General features: G+C 45.3%; 1 protein-coding gene across 2 annotated transcripts in view; it reads left to right on the top strand.

Annotated features, from left to right (window-relative positions):
* ENTPD4 (ectonucleoside triphosphate diphosphohydrolase 4) overlaps nucleotides 1-8,995 on the top strand; it is a 28,903-nt gene extending 19,908 nt beyond the window's left edge. The window contains exons 7-13 of one of the 2 annotated variants that reach the window (XM_054578983.1): nucleotides 92-151; nucleotides 429-559; nucleotides 2,167-2,333; nucleotides 4,092-4,416; nucleotides 6,274-6,359; nucleotides 7,337-7,498; nucleotides 8,604-8,995. In XM_054578983.1, the coding sequence (XP_054434958.1) occupies nucleotides 92-151; nucleotides 429-559; nucleotides 2,167-2,333; nucleotides 4,092-4,416; nucleotides 6,274-6,359; nucleotides 7,337-7,498; nucleotides 8,604-8,832 (1,160 nt within the window). In that variant the 3' untranslated portion in view covers nucleotides 8,833-8,995. Of the gene's footprint in view, nucleotides 1-91; nucleotides 152-428; nucleotides 584-2,166; nucleotides 2,334-4,091; nucleotides 4,417-6,273; nucleotides 6,360-7,336; nucleotides 7,499-8,603 lie in introns of both variants that reach the window. The other variant, XM_054578982.1, reaches the window with a different exon arrangement.
* Nucleotides 8,996-23,523: the final 14,528 nt, after the last annotated feature.

Genomic DNA, 23,523 nt, shown 5'->3' with positions numbered 1-23,523 from the left:
AAATGAGATATATGCACAGACAGCATTGACCAGAGTTATACAAAATATTTTAAAATCCTGTTCTTATCTTTACCCTGTGCAATGCCTATAGGTGTGTATGCTTGGATCGGCATTAATTTTGTCCTCGGACGATTTGAGCATATTGAAGATGGTAAGTAGCATGTTTCCAGCTGATGCATCTGACTGGAAGTCATGGCTTTTTCTGTTTATTCTAAGGGCTAAAAAGGCGCTAAGTTTTGTGACACAGCTGAGTGTGTAGGACAGAGTGAGAGAAGCTGCTGTCCCACACAGCTTGATTGTAGTTGGGAAGAAGAGGCTGGGTTTGCTTAGAAATGCTTGAAACGTACCATGGAAACAAGATGGCACTTCCCCAGATCCCAGTTCTCTGGGTTTGTTCCGCGCCCATGAGCGTGTCTCGTTCTCTGCAGATGACGAGGCTGTGGTGGAAGTGAACGTTCCTGGGAGTGAAGGCAGTGAAGCCATTCTCCGCAAAAGAACTGCCGGTATTCTCGACATGGGAGGCGTGTCGACTCAGATAGCATACGAAGTCCCCAAAACTGTAAGCTTTGCCTCCTCACAGCAGGTATTATCTGTACAAGTTTCCTTCTTTTTGATTTGGTTTCGTTTAACATGTCTCCATCCATTTCTGTTTTGTTTTCTGAGTCTGAACACATCTTTACTGTGCTTGCTGAGGTACCACCTTCTCAACCAGGAGAAAGGAGACAGGAGGAAGCCAAGGCAAAGCCCCCCTAAGCCGTTTGTGTGTTCATTGAACTCACCCGGTTTGTTTTCTGAACTCACATGGAGTTTCTCTTTGGTATACATGTCAGTCACATGCTTGAGTTTTGTTTGCATTTTCTCTTCAATTCTTTTCTCAACAGAGATTGTAAAACTTAAATAGAATAGCATCAGGTTTCTTAAGTTAAAATTGGGGGATACATGTGTATATATGTCGTCTTAAGTGGCTGGTAGCTTTTAACTTTCCTGGAAAGGACTGCTTTCGCGTTTCTGAACTTCCAGTTCACTCTGTCTTTCTCCGTCCCCTCGTACTCCCTGTCACTGCATGTCCCAGTCGGCTGCGGCCTGTGTGGAGAACAGCAGAAGCGTTTCCAGAAGGGCTCCTCAGTTGCCACACGGCTTTATCACTCTCTGTCCATTCTGCTGTACACTAATACCAAAGTCTCATTCCTGCGCTTCCCCCAGCGTAGTGTGGTGGTTGAAAAAGACTGGTGCACTGTCAACCTTCTTCACTGGTTGTGTGGCCTTGGGCAAGTCACTTAACTTCTTCGAGCTGGTTTCCATCTATAAATGTGACTGCAGAGTTACTATAAACTTTTAATGAGATAGTGCGTATAATATATCTAACGCATTGCTAGGCACCTAGTGTTCGCCCAATAAATGGTACATTATTAAACTCCTTAGAAAAATGCTTGATAAATTCAAGTATTGCAGTCTGCGTCTCCTACTTCCCATCCAGACATACCTCTGGACACTGTCACACCCTATAAAAAGTCATGTTATTCCCTTCAAAATGTAGTAAAAATATATATATAAAGCAAGCTTGGAAAAAAATACTGAAAAATCAGGATTAAAAATTTCCCATGGATGCATTATCCAAAGAAATCCTTGTTAGCATTTTGATGCTATTTTTTCATTTTTTTCCTACTTACAGTTTTTTAAAATGTGGTTTTTATAATCTTACTGTTTATGCAGTTTTGTGCCTTTTATTTAACAGTACATAAGTGTGTTCCTCCATAAACTTGATTAGCATAAATTACTAAACCCTCCTAGGAGTTGGATATTTAGATGACATCCAGCTTTTTCTCTCCCAGGATTACAAAGGACATCTTTGTGTATAGAGACTTTTCAGTATTCAAGATTATTTCCAAAGCATAGGATTCCATAAATAGAATACTAGGTTAGCAGATGTGAACTATATTGCCAACTTCCTTTATCAAAAAGTTGTGACGATATCACAGATGGGCAGCGCATCTGAAATTTCTCAAGTCAGAATTGTCATACTGATTTAGGAGGGACATCTAGAAGGAAATACAGAAGCAGAAATTCTTGCTCCATTTAGATGAGAATCTTCTTTGGTTCTTTTTAAAGAAGATAATTGTTTTTATATTGCTCAAAATGTTAATTTTGTTATCCTTACATCATCAGGAAGAAGTGGCTAAGAACTTGCTGGCTGAGTTTAACCTTGGATGTGATGTTCATCAGACTGAGCATGTGTACCGAGTCTATGTGGCCACATTTCTTGGGTTTGGTGGCAATGCTGCCCGGCAGAGATATGAAGATAAGATATTTGCCAACACAGTTCAAAAGAACAGGTAAAGCACCTTTCATTGCCCAGCAGGCAAGCTCAGATCCAGGTCTCTGCTCATAAAAACCCACCCTGGCAAAGCAGTAAGACTTCAGTCAGCAGAAGCCTGTCAGCACTGTTGGCTTTTTAGTCCCCTGCCTGCTGAGCTGGGAGAGGCAGTGGAAGGACCCAGGGGTCCTGCCTTCAGCCCCGCACCCCGCCAAGGGTCCCAGGGAGGCTCACTGTCCCTCACTCAGACCCACTCCTCCCTGGTGGAAGTGTCCCTCTCAGGACACTGCCGTAGTTCTGAGCCCCAGATAATGCATCTTATTTTCACTGATGGGTTCATTTGCAAGTCTTTCGCGCTGGGCCAAGGTGTTTTCAGGCTGCCTCCGGCATTTCTCAGACATGCGCTACGCCCGGTCCACTGGAAGTTGTTTTGGCTTAAAGAATACCAAGAACTTACAGGCATTTGTGAAGAATTTGATATCAAATCCGTCTGGTTTTTACTCATTTTTCTAAATTCTTTTTTTCCTCTTTAATATTTTTCACCTAACTTAAATAAAAATGCCACTAAGTCCTTTTATACTCCCCTTCCATCAGCAGTCACCACACTGTTGTCCACGTCCATGAGTCCTTTTTCCTTTTTGCTCAGTTCCTCCCCCTCCTCACCCCCACCGTCTGCCCTCCTGCCCTCCATCTGTGAGTCCCCATTTTCCTTGTTTATTCAGGTCATTAGATTCATTCTTTGTATTTTTTAAAGATTTTATTTATTTATTTTTATTTTATTTATTTTTTAAAATCTATGTTTTACAAAAATTTTCAAATACATTTGTCTCCATTTACCCGCCACCACTTTCCCCTGCCCAACCCACCCCCTAAAAATATGTTTTAACTGAGAGTAAAATAGTATCTACCTTGTAGCACTGTTGGGAGGATTAAATGAGCTGATACATGTACAGTGCCCCACAACAGTGCCAGGCTCCCAGGAAGCATTTGCTGAACCTGCTGTTAGCATTTGTCAGGGGTGACTGGGAATAAACATGAGATTTTTCATGAAATTCTACACATGAGTGAAATCATATGGTATTTGTCTTTCTCTGATTGGCTTATTTCATTTAGCGTTATGTTCTCCAGATCCATCCATGCTGTTGCAAAGGGTAAATTTTTCTTTTTTACAGCCAAGTAATACTCAGTCGTGTGAATGTCCCATAGTTTTATCCACTCATCTACTGATAGACACTTGTGCTCTAAATTCTTTTTAAATCTTGCTAACATCAATTTGACAGCAGTTTTCTAGCAACTCACCTTTATCATATTTTTCTAAGACATCTAATTTTCACAGGACACATTTTCACTTGTTACTTCTTTTCAGTCGCATTTCATCTGCATATAATAAAAATCACAAGCACTAGTGGCAGAAGTGAGGCTGGAACACACAGTGAGTGGGCACTCAGCAGCGGTGAACTGGGACGCAGAGGGGCTCCCTGCCCAGGGGCACTCAGCGGGGGGGACACGAGGCTGCGTGCAAGGAGCGGAAAGGTTGCGGTCACCAGACCACGTGTTTCCCCAGATTCTTTTCAGGTGTCTGCTCTATGAAGATGTATGTCATGAATCTCCAGGTGGGGCTCAAGGGTGTCCTTTCCTAACCTAATTATCCTGGAACCCTCTGTGCCCACAGAATGCTGGGCAGGGCACGTGGTCCACAGAACACACTTGGAGAGGCACTGACTTCAAAACACAGTTTTCTGTCAGTCTCATGATCGAGTGTCTTTTTGTCCCATAGGCTCCTGGGGAAGCAAACTGGTCTAGCTCCTGATACTCCGTACCTGGACCCCTGCTTACCCCTAGACATTAAAGATGAAATCCAGCAGAACGGACAGACCATGTACCTGCGGGGAACGGGAGATTTTGACCTGTGTCGACAGACTCTCCAGCCTTTTATGAACAAAACTAATGAGACGCAGACTTCCCTCAATGGGGTCTACCAGCCCCCGATTCACTTCCAGAACAGCGAATTCTATGGCTTTTCTGAATTCTACTACTGCACTGAGGACGTGCTGCGAATGGGAGGAGACTACAATGCTGCCGCATTCACCAAAGCTGCGAAGGTAGCCTTCCGAGCAGCCTTCTCCTGTGCACTGTGGGAGGCGGGTGGACAGTGGCAGGCCTTGTCCTCCCTTCCACACTGGAGGCCCAGGCCAAGAGAAGGGAGATGGGGGGCAGGGAGGGTTCTCCTGCTGCACGTTGGGGATCCTGTTCCCCAGCCGGGCGAGAGGAGCGGTCAGGCAGAAGCTGGAACTCCTCTGTGAGCTCACTTCTGCCCCGCACTCCACGAACAGCCCTGCTCACCAGTGGCTCCCGGTTGTGCTCCTGTGTACTAATGGGCATATCATCTGACACTTCTCGCTGCCGCCTTCCAGGACTTCCGTCGCTAGTTCCCCCTGCCTTCTGAGTTTCTTTGGGTCTTTTAAGGGTTCCCCTCTTCACACCCATTAAACCTTGGTGATCCCAGACTCCCACTCTTGGCCTCCTGACTTGCAGGTTCTCAGGTGGTCTCACCCCTGCTCATGATTTGCTGTCAGCTGTCCTGACCCCACCCAGCACGTGCTAGCTGCTCTGACTCCAAATACACCCACTATTTTCTCCCTGCTCCGTTCTGTCATATGCTCAGTCAGCGGCAGCACTGACGATCCTGTACCCTGTCATTTTGTTCATTCCTCGCTGGACAACCCTGTCTAATCAAGCACATTACTTGATGTCATAGATATTTCTCAGGCCCCTTCCTGCTTTCTGTCCCAGTGCCTTTGGCCTAGTCCACGCCTCTGTCGGTCACCTGCACTATTGCAGGAGCCTCGCAGTTGGTGTTTTTGCATCTGGTCTTCTTTCATCATTCACCTTCCAGCTACTCTTAGACTGTTCTGTCAAAATGCAAGTGCGTCACCTGCCCTCCTGTTGAAAATCTTACGCAGCTTCTTTTTCCTTCCAGGATACGTTTCACATCCGCGCCCTGTGGCGTCATCCCCGCGCCCTGTGGCGTCATCCCCGCGCCTGGCTCTTCACTCTGTAATTGTACCAGACAACTCTGTTTCCCTCACACCTGTGCCACTTCCCACCTCGTCCTCGTTCTTGGCGTTCCCTGGGCCCAGAATGCTTGTCCTTTTCCCTCTTCTTTCAGGCTGAGTGCTGTTCCTGTTCCTTTTTGCAAGTTTCTCAGCTTCTCTGAGCCTCCGTTTTTCACCCTTTAAATAGAGGTTAGAATAGTAGCCATGTTGAGGAGTCGTTTTAAGTGTTGTGACACCTCTTTGTCTTCTCTTCGTAATCAGCTTTGTGTCCCAGAACCTTGCACTGTGTAACCACACGCAGGCTGCTCAGTCTGAGCTAGCTCAGTGCCAACTCGCTTATCCACATGCCTGTGCCTGTCACAGGCAGTCACGGAGGGAGAGACTAAGCTGTTTCCAAGAGGTTGGTGTGGGCAGTCAAATTCTAACAGTCACTTTGGCAGAATTTTAAGACAAAGAAAAGCATTCTTGTCCTGACCAGTGTGGCTTAGTTTGTTGGCCATCGTTCCACGCTAAAAATCACCGGTTCAGTTCCCGGTTGGGGGCACATGCCTGGGTTGTGGGGTCGGTCCATGGTCGGGGCACTTACAGGGCACATACAAGAGGCAACCAATCAGTGTTTCTCTCTGGCATCAGTGTTTCTCTACTTCTCTTTCTCCCTGTCTTTCCCTCTCTCTGAAAATAAAATAAGATCTTAAAAAAATAAGAACAGTACTCTTTGCTCAGTAATACTCACTGAGCGGTTATGTGTCTTGTCTTGGTACACGTCTAAGTTATGCTTCTAACTGGAAGGATATGTTTGCTTCCAGTTAGGAATGAATATGAATTTGATAAACACTTCTTTAAATGAAAAAACATTGTAATAAACCTTGACCAATTATTTATTTTGGGCAAAATTTCTTTCAGGATTATTGTGCAACAAAGTGGTCGATCTTACGGGAGCGTTTTGACCGAGGACTATATGCCTCTCACGCTGACCTCCACAGGCTAAAGTAAGTCGTGGGCGGCCAAGCCCGGGGAGTCTTCAGGAAAGCACGCAGTCACCGTGGGCCCTGGCTTGCCACGCCCTGGCCCCAGCCCCCCTGTTGACCCTCCTCCCCCACAACTCCCCCCTCGTCTGTCCTGGCCTCCTTTCAAGCAAGGTGGCAAATCCTTGTGCCCAAACATACATTGCTCCACACATATCTGTGCTCAGCTTCGCTGTTCTTTCCACCTGGAATTCCCCCAGTCATCCTTTGCTGCTGAAATCCTGCCCGGGCCTCGGCATCAGGCTGGGAGCTGTCTTTTCTGAGTAGTCTTCTGCCCTTTCAGCTGGCCCCTCCCTTCCTGCTGAGTCTCCAGGGCCCTCAGTCTCCCTGGGGACATTTATCGTTTCTGCTTTGTTCATAGTTGCTTTTCAAAAACCCTTCCATTATAAGTTATTTAAGTGCGTTGACCATTTTATTTTTTGTTATTATATCTTATACCTTGCTTAGCCCAGTGCTTTGCCAAAAGTAAGCCTCTGATAAATATTTAGAATCATAGAATAACAGAGCTAAAAGGGACCCTCCTCTTTTCTCATTTTATAATAAAGAAACTGAATTTGAAAAAATAAATTAAAATAAAATTAAAAAAAGAAAAGAAAAAAGAAACTGAGGTCCCAAAAAGCTGGAACTTGCTCAGTATTTATTGAATGAATAAAAGATGGCATGCCAGAGGGAAAAGCTGGCATGGCACTGTGCTAAATCACCCTGAGACCAAGTTTCACGAACTGATTGATTTCAACAGGTAAACAGTTTCATGTTGTGGGACAAGGGACAGAAACCAAGTAGATCAACTTGAAATGCATGTGATTGGTTTGGCTGCTCAGAGCTCTGGCCTCAGGAAGCCTGTCTACGCACACTGGTCACAGGGGCGCGGGGAGGGGAACGTCTGTGGACAGTGTGACCAGTGACCCAGTCCCACCTCTGCCTGTGCTTCGTGTCTGCAGGTATCAGTGCTTCAAATCCGCCTGGATGTTCGAGGTGTTCCACAGCGGCTTTTCGTTTCCCGTCACCTATAAAAATTTAAAGACCGCCTTGCAAGTTTATGACAAGGAGGTTCAGTGGACCCTTGGAGCAATCCTCTACAGGACCCGCTTTTTGCCCTTAAGGTACGAACATGAGTTTGGTAATAAGAATCAAACATGAGATGCTCTTCTTCCGTTACAGTGCCTCGTGGCAGCTGCGGCTTGTGGGCGTCTGGGGTGCCTGGGTAGCGCTGGCTGCGGGCAGAGCCGCAGAGTCCGTGCAGTTTGACTGTGCTGTTCCCCGCCCTGCCCCGCCCCAGCGGTGCCGCACCAGGGCCTGGTTATTCTCGAGTGTCAGTCCTCCAGCCCCGCATAGAGCGTCAGCTCCTGGGCTCTTCCCCTTTGCGGCCCTGGAGCCCTTCTCAACATGCAGTCTGTAATGCTGACACACAGGAAACCCTTGTATTGAAATATGTTTATCAAAATAACTACAGGAAGCACATTTTGTGATGTAGTAACTGTGTTCTTTATTAACACATGAAATAACGAGGTCTGGCAGCAGGGATAGAGCCTTCTGGAATTTCAGTGTGGTGATGTGTATTAATATTTTAAGACACCTGCAAAGTACCACAGTGTGTTATAAAAAGTCTGTGAGTGTCCCTAGGAGCAAAGTCACAAGTTCTGCTGATACCATAGTGGTTTGCCGGCTGCGTTCATGTTCAGTGGAAACCCTGTGTTATAGCCAGAGACGGACGCAGGTTTGCAGGCCTGCTGCCCGTTGGCCGCCATGGAGGAACCCTAGCTCACTGACAAAGGAGGCCTGAGCTTTTTCCCCCTTCATTTAGCTGAGCATCTCCCAGCAGTACATGTAGCTGGGTTCACTGCAGAGATTGTGAGTAGTGGGTATTACTGCTCAGAAACGTGGCTTGTTCCACACTGGCTTCTGAGTAACTGGTGAAACCCTCACAGTTCTAGATTTCTCTCATTTTTGTTATAACCCAATTATGATGACGGTAACTGCCTCCTACTAATGAAGATGCTTTCACATTCCCTCGTTAGCACTTACAGCTGCTCTCTGTGAGGCCATATTATTTAGAAAAGGAAGCAAAGTCTCGAGACAGGGTTCGTTTTTGTCTGCGGAGCTGCATCCTGACCCGTGTCCTGTGCACTCCCGTGTCACACTCCTTGCCCAATCCGCTCTCTGTTAACCTCTCATCTGGCTTGTTTGTTTTTGTTCCCACTCGGGCAGAGACATCCAGCAGGAGACCTTCCGGGCCAGTCACGCTCACTGGCGGGGCTTCTCCTTTGTCTACAATCACTACCTGTTCTTCGGCTGCTTCCTGGTGGTCCTGCTCGCCATCCTTCTCTACCTGCTGCGGCTCCGGCGCATCCACAGGCGGATGCTCCGCAGCGGTTCGGCCGCGGCCCTCTGGCTGGAGGAGGGCCTTCCAGCCCAGAAGATTGCGGGCCCCTTGTGAACACAGACAAGAGGGAGAGAGCCCAGGAAGACTGTCTAAAGGAAAAGCCATTTTTGCCTCAGGGTTTCTTCTCTTTGTGTTTGGTTTTATTTTTCCTTTCTCTTTTTGTTTTTTGAAACAAAAACGAATTACATCGTTTATAAACTCTGCTGTCCTGGAAGAATTGCATTTAGCCCTGTTTTGTACACAGCTTTAAATTGAGTAGGGAAAAGGGAAAATCACTTCATTTCTGCTGCATAGGACATTTACCAAAAATTATGAAGATTTTTGGTTTTTCTTTAAAGTATGTTTAATTTTAAACAGATGCACTTTGCTATTGTAGGGAAATGGTAAAGGTGTTTTCTATCAGTGGAGCCAGGACTGAAGGGTGATACTTTTAAAGAACCAAAAAAACCTACTGAATGAAATTAAAATGCTTTTCTTCCTCCAGGAAGCTAAAGAGGATGATGCTTAGTTTTAATTTATTGTTGAAGTCTGTCCTTATAAGTTTTCTTTGCAGATTTAAAAAATCAAAACCTTTTATATCCAAAATAGAGAAACGTAATATCCAAAATAGAGAATACTAGTTACCAAGAGGTAACTACTTTTAAAATGGATAGTGAAGAGACCTGAAAAATGTGAAATAATGACTAGAGTTGTGTGTGTGTGTGTGTGTGTGTGTGTGTGTGAAAATGCTAATGAAGGCGAATAAGGAATACAGTGTTCTTTTAGAAACACTTCAGAATTTTCTTTTTAATTTATTCAGAAAAATCTCTTTTACTATCATCTTGTCCTTTGACCACAGGGAATTACTTTCTTCATCTTATCTTTCAGTGGCCTTAGAACACTCTTGTTTTAGGATGAGCTGGAAAATTTATAAAGCTTCACTGGTTTCAAAATTATTAGAACTTGAGCTGATGCCAGCCAACATGCACACCTGTGTTTCCTAATAGCGCGCCTTTGCCTGTTTAACCGCACTCCGGTGTCTCTGACGGAAGGTTGGTGCCCTCCTCCCCATTAATAAATTGTCTCGGTAGTTTTAGTCTGAAGAGCCCACCCTCCGCTCAGGTTTTCACCGCTGTTGTGGCTCAGGCCATGTGGACGACACCCCTGTGGCCTACGCTGAGAGAAGGGTCTGAGTTTAACGCCAAAAAGAAGCCCACGTTTTGGAGAAAACAAGTTTGACATTTTAAACAAAAACCTAAAAAAGACAAATGGATTGTCATATGTGAGGTCAGTTGTTTTTCACCTGTTCATTTAATTTGGAACCACTGGGAATTCTTAGGGTTTTTTTTAAGTTCTTTTGGTACACGAGTGCGCGCATGCGTGTGTGTGTGTGTGTGTGTGTGTGTGTACACACGTGTGGTATATGTGGGCACCACACATGCATGCTGTTTATCTCCAGAGGAGTTAAATTCGTCTAGTTGGTAGCAGATGTATATTTTGAGAGCCATCAGTTGCTTTAAAAAAAAAAAAATATTGATTAGAGAAAGAATTTAGGTTTTGAAGCCCTTATTTAACCAAGGGAGAAAAAGTGGAGTTTTTGTCTTGTTAATGACTTACAACCATGGCATACTATATGTTGATGATTTAAAAGATTACAAAATATTTTTAAAAGATTTTATTTATTTATTATTAGAAGGGAATGGAGGGAGAAAGAAAGGGAAAGAAACATTGATGTGGGAGAGGAACGGCAATCAGTTGCCTCTGGAACACGCCCTGAATCAAACCAGCAGCCTTTTGGTTTATGGGATGATTCCCAACCCACTGAGCTACACCAGTCGGAGCTAAAAGATTACAAATTCATGAAAGAAATTCAGATTATCTTATTCTGCTCTTCAAAGTGAATATTCTAACAATGAGGAAATTATTGGTAGAATATTTGCCTATCACATATTCAGAAGGCCAGAGGAGCTGTGTGGTGTTACAGCAGTTAATGTGGAGAGTCTTGTTTCAGAGAGGGTGGTGGAGATAAACATCCCCATGAAAAAGCCCGCTTCTGAAACACTGGTCTCCAGATAGTAAGTCCTTGGTCCCTGGCAAACACTGTTATGAAGACCTGGCTACAAATGAGCTGTGTCACGCATACGTGGACATAAGATGAGGTGGCGTGCTTCTTGAATTCTTAGATGGGTTTGCTCTGTAGACTGGGTGGCATTGGTGGAGAGGAAGTAAGTTTACAGTTCACCTTTTCTTCCACCAGCCATTTGGAATAGTAAGGCCCTTCAACTGTGGAATGAATTTTAAATGCCTCGAGTATGTGACTTTGCCTTTTAGATATAAGGCAAGGATAAGCCAGCACAGCCACAGGTTTAAATAGACCTTAATTAAGACTTCCTACCATAAACAGCTACTTTTCAAATAAAGGAGGTCAATTGGGTCCAGTTCTGTACTGTCTGGGAGACAAACCCAGGGAAGCCCTGCTTTACCCCAACGTAGGAATCCTCTGCGAGGACCTGCCCACTCTCCAGAGGACATCCCCAGATCAGGGTCCCAGGGACAGAACAGCCTTCGGCCTCACTCAATTCCATGCCACCCTCCCCTCTCAGAACTCCCTGCAGCAGGCAGTTGGACAGACTTGGCCACAGGGAAAATCTAGAGGCTGAGGTGAGAATGGTGTTCGAATTTGTAAATGATATTTAGAGACAAAAAAGATGAAGAATATGCAACAGAGGCTGGCCTGTAGAGCCTAAGCTACTTACTGAGTGTACCTGTGCAGGAGATGTTTGCTGACCCTGTGCCAGCAGTGCCATTCGAGAAAGGCTGCACAGTAGCACCCTCTTCGTTCAGGAAGGGAGTCCCCATTCACGCTGCAAAGAAGGCAAGAAAACTGAGCAGGCTTCAATTTTAAAATATTTGGTTATGCACCAGAATTTCACTTCCACATTATTTTCTAATAAACCAGGAACCGCCCCCCCCCCCCCCAAATAGTTTATAAAGTGCTATTCAGGAGGGCCCACTGTGTCGTGCTGAACCATCTGCAGTCAGGAGATCTCTCCTTGTGCTTCATCACCTTAAGCCGCAGGAGAGAAGAAGCCAAGCACCTCTTGGTGGTGCCAGGGAGGAGCTTCATTTGAGAGAAGAGTTCATGTCCACCAAGGGCTGGCCAAGAGGGCTGTAAACTGAATACTTAGCCCAAAACAAAACAAAACAAACATAGGGGACTTGCTGAAAGCCTTGTCAGAGAGGAATGTCAGTGCCGGGTTTCGGCAGAAGTGCACAGCGGGCCGAGCCCCTGCCCCACCTTCGCCTGCGCTCCTGCCCAGGCCCCCAGAGGATGTGCCTGAGCCTAGCAGTCTGCTTAGGGAAACTGCAGGAGGACAAACATACTGTTTTGTACCAGTGGTTTTTGCACATCCTCACCCTCTAGTGCTGGCTGTAGGCAGCACCCCCCACCTGGGGTCATCTGAAGAGGCTGCTGCTGCACAGCCTGGCCACCCTGGGACAGAGGAGACCCTTGTTCATCACCCATTGTCCCCACCTGTGCAGTGCACTCAGGTTGGCAAGCTCTAGAGCAACAGGTATTTCAATTCTAGACCCAGGTCTACACAGAATAGTTTTCCTTACAAGAAGCATGCATATCACTTAGCAAGAAATGCAAAAAGGCAAGTGTGTTTTCCAAGCTTTAATTAAAAATCAGCTTTAGTATTTTGCGTGGTAATGTGCAATGCAGCAAAACTACCTACAAGTAAATTATTTCAGTGTTCTGTTTTTTTATGATACTGAATTTTCCCTCTCAGTAGTAAATGATGTGACCGACCAAGGACAGTTCTTTGTCTGTTAAAATGATTATGTTTTCCAGTTAGGAATTACAAAAGCGAAGGGAGCCTAAATGTGTTTTATTTAAATGATGCTTTCCACGGAGGGAAGAAGAGTTACCTTTAGGGGGCTGTGGTGTCCTGGCACTTCCCACTGGTGGAGCCCCACCTTGTCACCCTTGCACATCAGTGGGTGTTGAGGATTAAAATGAAAGTTCTTCAGTGGCCCACAGGCTTGTGTGAGCTCGCTTTCTTGTGATTTAAGTAGATTTCCCTCTGATGTTTGAATCTTGTTACCTGTTAACAGTGCGTAGTTAACTTGATTCTCAATTTGTAAAATAAATTGTCTGAGTCTGACCATGCTCTGTGCATTTGCTGTGTCTCATGTGCACGTGGCAAAGCAGCACCGCACACGTGGGCTGGGGGTGAGGAGTCTGTCCCTCCTGCGGCCAAGAAACCAGATGTTCCGCAAGGAGGAATACTTACTGGGGGTGTGACATGAAGCCATCCACCACAGTAAAGGCCATACCTATTAACTATTGTAAAAACCAAAAAAAAAAAAAAAAAAAAAAAAAGAACCATCTTCTATGTTTTTCTCCTATAAATAGTAGAAACAAAAGCTTTCTATTACACCTTTTTTCATTTCAATCTAGGCTTAAAGCCATTGGCTTATTTCCATAGAAATATGAATCTTGTTACTAATAACTCAGAAGCTAGAGCTTTCTCAGCTGTTCGGGAATATATAAATAGAGGTTTTCCTGGCGGAGGGAGGAGGGGCTGAAAATAGATGATGGAAGCAGATAGAAAGGGAAGGGGACCGACTGTTAAGAACAACAAAAACGACTGAGAAATGTGTGTGAGGTGGAGGGCAGGCCGACAAGCCGGGGGTGCGGGCAGCGGAGGGAGCACGAAGAGCAGTGCACGGCCGCTGGCAGCGGGAAGACTTGGGGTCGCGGGTCAAGTGAACTTGCTTAACGCAGGACTTGGTGCTGGAGGGTCAGGACGTACCGAAGGCATCTAAGGACACCTAAATTTTACTTCACTTGATTGAATAGGGAGTGCCTGTTACCAACGGTTACCTGTGTTGACAGATTGAAAGACAGTGGTTCTGGTTTTTTGTTTGTTTTTGACCAGTTTCCATGTGTCCCATGAGTTCACAAATGGATCCTTTTTCTTTCTTTCTTTAGATCCAGAAATGCTAACAGTTCCACAAAGGGGTTTGTGGTCTGGGAGCAGAGAAGTGACTGTCCTCTCTATGAGAGTCAGACTGTCTTATGGAAGGAAAGGTCTTAAAAAAGGCAGGAGCCACCTTTAATGCCAAATCCCAGCTTGTCAGACTCAGCAATTTGCCTGGGGCTTAAGCATCAGGATGAAACTCAATACCCTGAAGTGTCCTCCCAGCCCCAGCTGGCCTGGGAGCCTGGCTGCCTCAGTCTGCGACCCAGCCTCCTCTTGAAAGCAGACTTGATCTGTTAAGGCATTTTCATTTGTTTCTTAACAAGGTTAGTCCCCCACCCCCAGGTGTGTTAATATATCCTCTTTCTGTTAATATATCCATTAAGGTTGACCAAGACCAGCTGCCCCGGGGGACTAGGGCTGCTTTGGCCTTCGATCCGTGCCCTTCGCCCTTGATCCTGTTTGACAGGTGAATTGCATCTGGGCTCCAGACTTCATGGCCACTTAAAGTTTCTCTCAACAGCCTGTTGTGTGGAAGAGGCCCAGAGAAGAAACTCGGGCCCTAAGAAGGGTTTCTGCTTTGCGAGAAACACTGAAAGCTCCCTGCAGAACACAGTGGTGACAGGCACTAAAGCAGGCTTCGCGTTCAAATACGCAAACTCAAGGAAAGGGAGGGGAATGGAGGTTTTTGGTGTTTTCTCCTGCAAGAAGGAGTGGGAAAAGTTAGTTTGTGGCCAGGCCATCAGAAGACAAGAATGTCATCCTAACCCCAGCGTGGGACGCCCTCTTTCATTGTACTCATTCCAGCCAGTACCCATGCTGCCTTTTCTCATTCTTCTCCGAGGTTTATAATCAGTAGATTTACTACCACCTTTCACCCTTTTTTGTCTTTGTAATCATCAGTTGGAAATGGGCATTTTGGGGGGAAAACTGAATCATCCTCTTATCGCCTGTGAAGACATGACTTCAAGTCCAGGAACCAGACGCAGCACCTTCTCCCGAGAGTCTGTCTTCTCCACCTGGCACACGCTTTATTGCCTAGCTTATAGATTCAGAAAGACCGAAGTTCTTCAGTGTTTAATGGGCTCTACTCAGCCTTGTAATGTCCTTTATTTGGATGATGACAGCACAAGAGAATTTTCCAGAATCTCCTGGATGTTCTCCATAAGGTTCAAATGACATTTTTAAATCCTCTTCAGCTTTCTGTGTGGCCCTGCCGTCCATTGGTATCTGCTCCATCCCTGAACCTTCTTGAGCAAGGACCGTGGCATGCTCACTTTCTGTGTTCTCTATATATAAATAATCCAATAAACTCTTTTGTAGCACACAGAGCTTCATATTGATTTGTAGTAATCAAAACCTGGCTTCTGCCCTGACTGGTGTGGCTCAGTGGGTTGAGCGTCATCCCGCAAAACTGAAAGGTCACCAGTTCGATTCCTAGTCAGGACACGTGCCTGGGTTTCAGGCCAGGTCCCTGGGTAGGGGGTGCATATGGGAAACAACCACTCAGTGTTTCTCTCTTCTCTCTCTCTCTCTTTCTCTCCCCTCTTCTCCTCTCTCTAAAAATCTTTTTTTAAAAATCTGGCTTCTTTGTCAAATCACCTCTTTTTAGGTCTCTACAGTTTATAAAACAAGTACTTTACATTTTATTCTCAATCTTCTTTCCAGATGGCAGAGTTTTTTGCAGTTTTAAAACCATGTACAGTTGTGATGTGAACAGTGAAATGGAATTCCCGGCCCCTCTGTCATCTGTCCGCTCCCCTCCCACCATAAAGTTTATTAAGAGAGTGTTGCATTTTAAAGCCGTATTTAGAAAAAACTTAGAAGAACCAAATTTACTTCACGTGTTTTTCTTCTTAACCCATTCAGTCTGGAAAAAAAGTAGGGGGGAGGTGCAGAATTAGGTAGTCTATGCATACGAGCCGCGTAAGACCGGTGTTTTCTGAAGCCTAGCATAGAGAAAATAAGTTCTGTATGTCGATCTTGTTTTAAGCATAGCTTCAGAATTTTATTCACTCTAATTTATCCTTAAAAGTTATTTTTGGAACCTGGCCCCCAAAAGCACCAAATGTAGGGTGAAAGGATAGATTTAGCTACATCAAAAATTCAAAAGCCATCACAGTCAAAGCTCACAATGACAGGCCGAAAAGGTATTTGCAGTGACTAAAACGGAAAAGGGATTAATAAATACTATACTAGATTTCTTGCAAATCAACAAGAAAAAGGAAATCAGAAGAAAAATGGGATATAGGTGTTGCTAGCGTCGTCCGTGATGCAGGCTGTGAAAGAATTCACCAAGAGAAGGAGATGCAGAGAGCTAAGTTTTATTTTACTTTCCCAAGAGAGGGAAAGGGCTCGGTGCAGAGAAACGCCCCGGCGCCCGCCCCGAGGGGCCTGTGGGCTTTAATCGGGCGATGGGGCAGCGGCAGCGGGGTGCCAGCTGGGCCGCAGGGTGTCTCGATGTCACCTTCAGTGCAGGGTGGGTCCAGTGGGGGTCTGCTGTGTCCTGTTTCGAAAGTCGCGGAGCCTCTGCACCTTCAGGGCGCTTCCAGTAATTTTTTTAGTCCTGAGAATAAAGGCTCATAAAATAATTAGGGTCAGTCATGCTTTATGGGGTCCAGGCAGCTCTGGGAAAGAGGGCCTGAAAAAGGGGGCTTTTGTCCTATTAGGTATTAATAGGTGATTCAGAGAAGGACAGGTCCAAATGCTTCACAAGAAGCTGTAGAGGAAGAAGTGAAACTGAGAACTTGGCTGCTTAGAGTCACTTTTATTGATATGGGCAGTAATAAATACACAACCTCTATTTAAAAAAAAAAAAAAAAAGATAAACCGAGAAAGCCAGAGAGATGCGAATGATACTAAAGAGCCACTACCTTATGACCTCGGAATTGCGAAACAGTGTTGTCAATGCTCTGGGGACAGTCAGTTATGTGCTCCTGGTGGTAAATGGCTAAGGCACTCCGGAAGCCAGCCGGCAGCGCTTTGAAGTTAGCTGTGCGTGTGTCCAAGAGCCGGTGCTCCCCCGAGCGATCCCTTCGGGGTCCATGGGGCCCTGCAGGAGGACGCTCCGGGCAGCGCTGTGGAGGAGGGCACTCTGGGCATTGCTGTGGGGGACGCTCTGGGCAGCGCTGAGTCACTGTAGTTTGGAAGCAAGCAAGCTCTTGGGGACGTGGAAGGTAACAGATGCATAGCATTTAAAACTGTGCAACCTTCGGAGACAATGAACTTGAAGTCAAGTTCAGCAAAATGAATGAATCTTAAAAATAGTGTTGAATGCTTAAAGAAATAGGATCTGTAGCATAGTGCCATTTATATAAGTGTAAGGCACACAGCACGGCAAGTTAGGAGGATATGTATATTTCAATCATCGAACATGAGGAACGCAGACTGGTTTTGAAAGAAGGACGAAAGATGAAACTGGTGTTGTTTTAGGCTGACCACTCATACCGATTTGCCTGCGGCTTTCCTAGTTTGGTTACTAAAAGCATCAGGTTCCAGCAAAGGCCTCAGTTCAAGGCCTACAGGGAGGGCTGATTACCCCACCCGCAGCCAGGATGGCAGCCTTAAAAAACCTAATTCAGATCAAGACACTTGTTCCACAAAAACCCATCCAGTCATCTGTCTATTGCACTCAAAGGAAGATTCCGTGACGGCCTAACATGCCTCCACACCTCTCTGACCGCACCCCATTCTTCTCCCTGGCTGACGCCGGGTCCTCAGTGACTGGCGCTCCCACAGAGGCCCACCTGGCCTCCTCCTGAAAACCAAAAGCACCTGCTTGCACTTCTCTGCCTGCCCAGCTGTCCTCTGGCGCGCTCGGTGCTCATTACGTTCCTTGTAACCCTCTCTCCCACAGTGTATCCCCAGTGCCTGGCTCAGGGTCTGATACATGGTGAAGGCTCAATAAATATTTGTAGAATGTAAGAAAAGTACCTGGAAGTAAGGGGTAACAGTGGGCTGAGAACCAAGGAGTAGGCTTAAGTCCACCCTGGGCCCCGGGGGCTGGAAGCAGTGCCTTCTCTTTGGCAGGAAAGAAAGGGCTTCTCAGGCAGTCAGCAGAGTAGCATAAAAATGGCCTTTGAGGTGCCAGCTGGGCTGTTCTCAGGCTTTATTCACGTACGTAATCCTGAAGGCGATATCTTGGGGTAGTGCACCCAGTATTCTCACTCTGCAGGTGGACAGACCTGGAGCGGCGGCTGCACAGCTGGTGCGTGGTGTGGCTGGCAGCCTGGCTCAGCTCGGCAGCTGCTGTCCCCATCCAATGTGGCTGGTCCCTATTGCGATGGGCTGTAAGTGCAAACTGCACACCAGATTTCAAAGGCTTAGTACCAAAAACAATGAGTAAAATACCTCAATTTGTTTATGTTGGTTACATAGGATGATAATATCTTGGCTCTATTGAGTTAAATCTTATTAGAGCCCTGCCATCTGTTGGTTTTTTTTTTTTACTTTTTTAATGTGGACATTAGACTTCTAAATGATCTGTGCACTCTCATTGCATTTCCACTGGACAGCGTGGCCCTTGGACCAGCAGCAGCAGCAGAGTTTCCGAGGCCCAGTGGAAATGCCGAGGCTCAGAGCCAGCCCCAGGCCGGAGCCAGGCTCCTGGCTGCTCTATCTCGGAGTCGGCAGGGTGTTTCCCCAAAGGGCCAGATAGGAAACAATGTAGCGTGGCAAGGCCATATAATTTAAGTTTGAAACTCACTTCACTCCACTTTTATAGTGAGAAATTAGGTGGAGGTCATATGCAAATGAACAAGCGTGGCTTTGTTCCACTAAAACTTCTTTTTCTTTACAAAAAGCAGCTCATGGGCCAATTCTGCCCACAGGCAGGAGTTTGCCCACCTGGACCCTAAACCACTACCCAAATGGGGCCTAATGTTAAGGAAGGAAGGCCCCCCGCCCCCAAGATTCCCTTCTCTGCCTTTCATTTCCTCCCAAGCCCTCTTAAGAGTTCCAGACCCTTATTTCTGTTTTGTACTGGATGTTACTTAGATAACCACAGAGGATCCTAAACCTCTTGTCCAAACAGGAACCCTCCTTGCGCTATGCCTTCTCTCCCTGTGCACCCCCAGGCAACTGAGACCAGAAACCTGGAATCCATTCCATAGGATTTCTTTCTTATCCCACTCTCCATTTAATCAGTCACCAGTCCGGTGTAAGATCTGCCACTTTTTTGGATACACCGTTCCAGGTGCCCCTCAGCCATTCTGTCTGGATAGTTGCCCCCCAGAGTCTGACCCAGGGCCTGAGGGGCAGATCTTCAGCATCCCCTCATCAAGCTGACCGGGCCTGCTTGTCCAGCTGCAGAAAGAGATGTCGCCACCTAGTGGCTGCATGTTGCTCCGGCTCGGGCGCTTTCTGAACTTGAACTAGATGCAGTCCTTGCGACAGCTGTTGGTGTCCACAGAGCGCAGTCAGGAGGCTTTGGCTACAAATAAATAACCAAGATTTGTTCAAGGGTGTTAGGGTTTGCAAACCAGAAACAAAACTAAGCAATATACAGAGTGTTCTGAGGAAGAAAGAAAAGTTAAGAGTTCTCATGGTAAAAAGTACATTCTTGGAAAGAATCAGCCTTGCATTGTTAGCCTGTGTTTGGCCCTAGATGGGGACCCTGTAGATGGCCAGTGGTCTGGATAATGGATGTCACTGGGTCTGGATATGTGACCATTCTTTCCTGAGTTCCTCAGAGGGTTATCCATAGGGTGTATGTAGCTCTCCAGGCATGGACACGCAACAGGAAAATTCCAGAGCTTAAGCCCTCAGGCTAAAGTAAAACAAAATCTGTTCCCCATGCTTCAGTCTATTTGCTCTGAACCAGTTTTGTCAGCTTTACAGACTCCACTACAAGTCACCTTAGCTGTACTGGCTCCATTTTGTTTCCTTCCCTCATTCCTCAGCATGGAGCCAAAGAATGTGATAACACAAGTTAGCTCCCCTGAATGACGGACCTGTGTCTACTCCCAGGCCCACCTTCTAGGCACTTCCATGGCCTGCTCACCAAAGCAAGAGAATAGAGCTGAGGTTCAGCATGACAGACTCACTCATCCCTCCCTGTCACACGGATGGGTCCTAACCCATGGTAGTGAGGTATGAGCAGCATAGAGAACAATCACTTCAAATCAACAAACTGGAAGCCCAGATATATTCGTTTCTGAGGCTGCTTAACAAATTCCCATGAACTGGGGCAGAGGAGGGGAGGCTTAAAACAACAGAAATCTATCCTCTCACAGTTATGGGGCTAGAACTCCAAAACCAAGGTGTGGGCAGGGCCACGCATCTTCCTAAGGCTCTGGAGAAGAACCCTCCCTGCCTCCTCCAGCTTCCGGGTGCAGCCAGCACTCTTCCTCGGCATCCTTGGCTGTGGCAGCATCACTCCAGTCTCTGTCTCCTTCTTCTCATGGCCTTCTCTGTGTGTCTCATTTGTGTCTTCAAACCTCTCCTTATCAGGACACCAGTCATTGGATTTAGGGCCCATCCGAACCCAAGGCAATCTCATTTTAGGTCAACTACATCTGCAAAGAAAAAGTCACATTGACAGGAACTGGGGGTTAGGACTTCATATCCTTCAGGGGACACGATTCAGTCTGCAACATCAGGTGATCATGTATTAAGCACCTTAATACTAAGAAAGGACAGAAGGAAAAGGGAAGTCCAAGAAATGTTTTTATATAATTCAGTACCTCAGTATTGAGAAAAACCATAAAAACATCACTAGACATAGGAAACATATGTGATAAAAATTCAACATACCTGTAATAATAAAAGTCTACCTGCAATAATAAAAATTAGAAGGGAACTCCCTGACCCTGTTAAAGGCAGCATTGGAGCAAAGTCTTGAAGGAGGCAAGGGAGGAAGCCCAAGGAGACCCAAAGAGTTTCAGCATGCGGGAACCTGTGCAAAGGCCCAGGGGCACTTGAGGAACAACAACCTGGGCAGTGGAACTGAAGCAGAGAAATCAAAGAGGAGAAGAGGTCTGAGAAGTATGGGTTTGGCAGCAGAGAATGTAAGCATTTGTGGGCTGTTGTAAAGACTTTGGCTTTCACTCTCAATGTGATGGGAAGCCACCGCCAGGTGGTGATCATGACGGGGCAACTCAAGAGTAAAAGACTTCAGATCTAGTTATAGTTGATAGGCTTATTGCACTGTGGAAAGCAGTTATTCCAAGAACTGGGATGCATGACCTACTTGAATCCAGGAGGTTGACAAGCAATTCAAACCTTTGTGCCCCAGAACATCTGAGCCATTGTGTTCCAGGGAGGGAACATACATGAAGCAAATGAAGAATTATTGATCAGCAGATAAAGAAATTCTAGAAAAATCGCCTCTGGGCGGCAACTCTTATCTGATTAACCTTTTTCCCAAACCCCTTACCTACCCTTTTCTTCTCCTTATAAAACAGTTGGCTTGAGATGAGACATTAAGATGGTTTTTAGAGCACATAACCTGCCACCTTCTCAGATCCCCAGCGTCTGAATAAAGTACCCAAAGAGATTCAATCCTTGTCTCTACTTATTGGTTCTGGTAATGACAGGCAACACAAACTCCCACTTTTCCCATTTTAGTTAGAGGAGTGACAGATCATGACCAATATTTTCAAAGTATTACTTGGCTTATGGGCTTGAAAATCAACTGTTGGGGCAAATGATCTGCAAAGAGATAGTTGGGCTTTTCCCGTTACCTCAGTGAGATGACAGGGGAGGATGTCAGAATGGTCGGATTCTGGAAAGGCTGTAAAGGCAGAGCCGATTAGCACTGGAGCGAATCGAGAATCAAACAGCAGGAAGGCTGGCCGAACCGGGCAGGTATTGGCAAGAGGATCGTGAGCATAGTGTGGGACAAAACACAGCTGAGGTGTCGCTTAGATCCTCAGTGGTGAGGTTACGTGTAGACTTGGACACAGCAGTTTGAAGCGTATGGGAGAGGGCAGGCTGGAGACACACAGTTGAGAACTGGCAGCATGTAGGAGCAGTTAGACCCAGGAGCCTGGGTGGGGTCACTCACGCTGAGCCCTGGAGTTCTCCAGACGTTAAGAAGTCATTGCCATAAAAAAAAAATTAAAAAAAAAAATTACCTCTAGGACTGAGAGGCAATTTGGGAAGAGAGTTTGTGGTTTGTGGGGATGCTTCTGGGATGGCAGTCATATTCTAGTTCTTGAGCTGGATGGTAATTATATGGGTGTTTGCTTTTAATTAGTTCATAATGCTCATATTTATATTTTATGCTCTTTGGGAAAATAGGTTATATGTCATAATTTAACATTTTTTGAGGTAGATAGATATCTGCCTAATAAGGAAAAACCAGGAGAATGAAACTGAGGGCCAGAAATTATTTATGTTGAGCCACAGGAGCTGCCTTTTAAAAATTTTATTATTATTATTTTTTACTTCAGCTAAGGAACATCAGTGATCCTTTAAGAGAAACTGATTCCAATTCTCAAGGTAGAAGCTGTGTGGAGAGAGGGGCCACGTTCAAAGACAGATGCTGCATTGGCTTGAGCCGCCCCACTACGGTCTCCTAGCAACCCAGGAGGCGGGCCGCCCCTGACTGCAGTATTTCCCTTGGGCTGCTCCTCTCTTCATAGTGACACCGAATCCCAGTGGAGCAACTTCTTCTCTTAGAGCACCTGTGCATTTCACTTTTACCTTCTCAACAGCTCTGTGAGGTAGGTGGGGAAGATAGGATCGTTGAAGGTACAAGAAAGAGCATCAAGACACAGAGCTGGGAGGGGACTTTGTTATCTAATCCGACCCTTGTTTCCTGAGGAGAAAACCTGGTGCTGGAACCCAGGCGGCGGGGCGTTCCTGGGGGTCCACGGCAGGAGCCTGTCAGTCTGGAGGAAGTGTCTCAGGAGACTAAAGCCAACCGAGCTTGATGTTTCTCTCCATCCGTCCTCCTTAACGTGGTCAAGAGGAAAAAAAAGAAAAGGAAATCTTGTCTTCTCTACAATTATTAATAATACTGTTTATGTGTATGGTAAAACAAAAGGACTAATCTCAGTTTTCTTTTTTCAGGATCATGTGGTCTGGGAAAATATTTGATATTACAGCTGGCTTAAATTTAAATGATATCTTTTAAAGTTATTCACATAAAATATATGTCTCTTTTGCCTGAGTTGGCAAAAATAAGTCATGCTATTTAGCTCTGTCACAAAATTTGTCAAGAAAATGGTTTGGGGAATAATTGACTTTAAAATTTCATAAACTTGTTAAGAACTAATAAATAGATGTCACTAAAATAAAAAGTTTTTGATAAGACTTTTCAATAATAATTATGAATATACCAAACATAGTTTTCCGAAGTCTTTGGTAACTCAGAACTTCGGAGTTTCGTTGGGTTAAATGATGAAAATTATTAAATATCTAGATAGGAGTATTTTAAAATAACAAGATACTATAATATTAATTGACCCGAGTTTGCCTACTTTGGCTTCTTATTGCAAAGAAGTTAGAAAACAGATTTAGATCTCTAATGACTATATCCTGTACTTTAGTTAAAATATGTCTCTTAAAATGTGAATGTGTTTGCCAATGGTGGAAAACCTGTTTCTAAAAGTTATAAAATATATTCATAAAATATCAATCTAAAGAATGCTAATGTCTTACTTTTAGTTGTCACTTACAATCAAGGTTTCTAAGAATTAAGAATTCTAATTAAATTGGAAAATTTATATAATTTGATAATATAAAATATAAAAACACTTATTGAAAATAAGAAAATAACTTATCCTAAAATTAATTATTTCTAAATGAGTTAATAAAAAACAAACTAAAAGAA

This window comes from Pteronotus mesoamericanus, unplaced genomic scaffold (genome assembly GCF_021234165.1).
Source record: "Pteronotus mesoamericanus isolate MK-2021 breed Mesoamerican mustached bat unplaced genomic scaffold, CSHL_Meso_final contig_502, whole genome shotgun sequence".
Taxonomy (NCBI): domain Eukaryota; kingdom Metazoa; phylum Chordata; class Mammalia; order Chiroptera; family Mormoopidae; genus Pteronotus; species Pteronotus mesoamericanus.
Note: the sequence above shows the minus strand (reverse complement) of the source record. Positions and strands in the feature narration are given on the sequence as shown.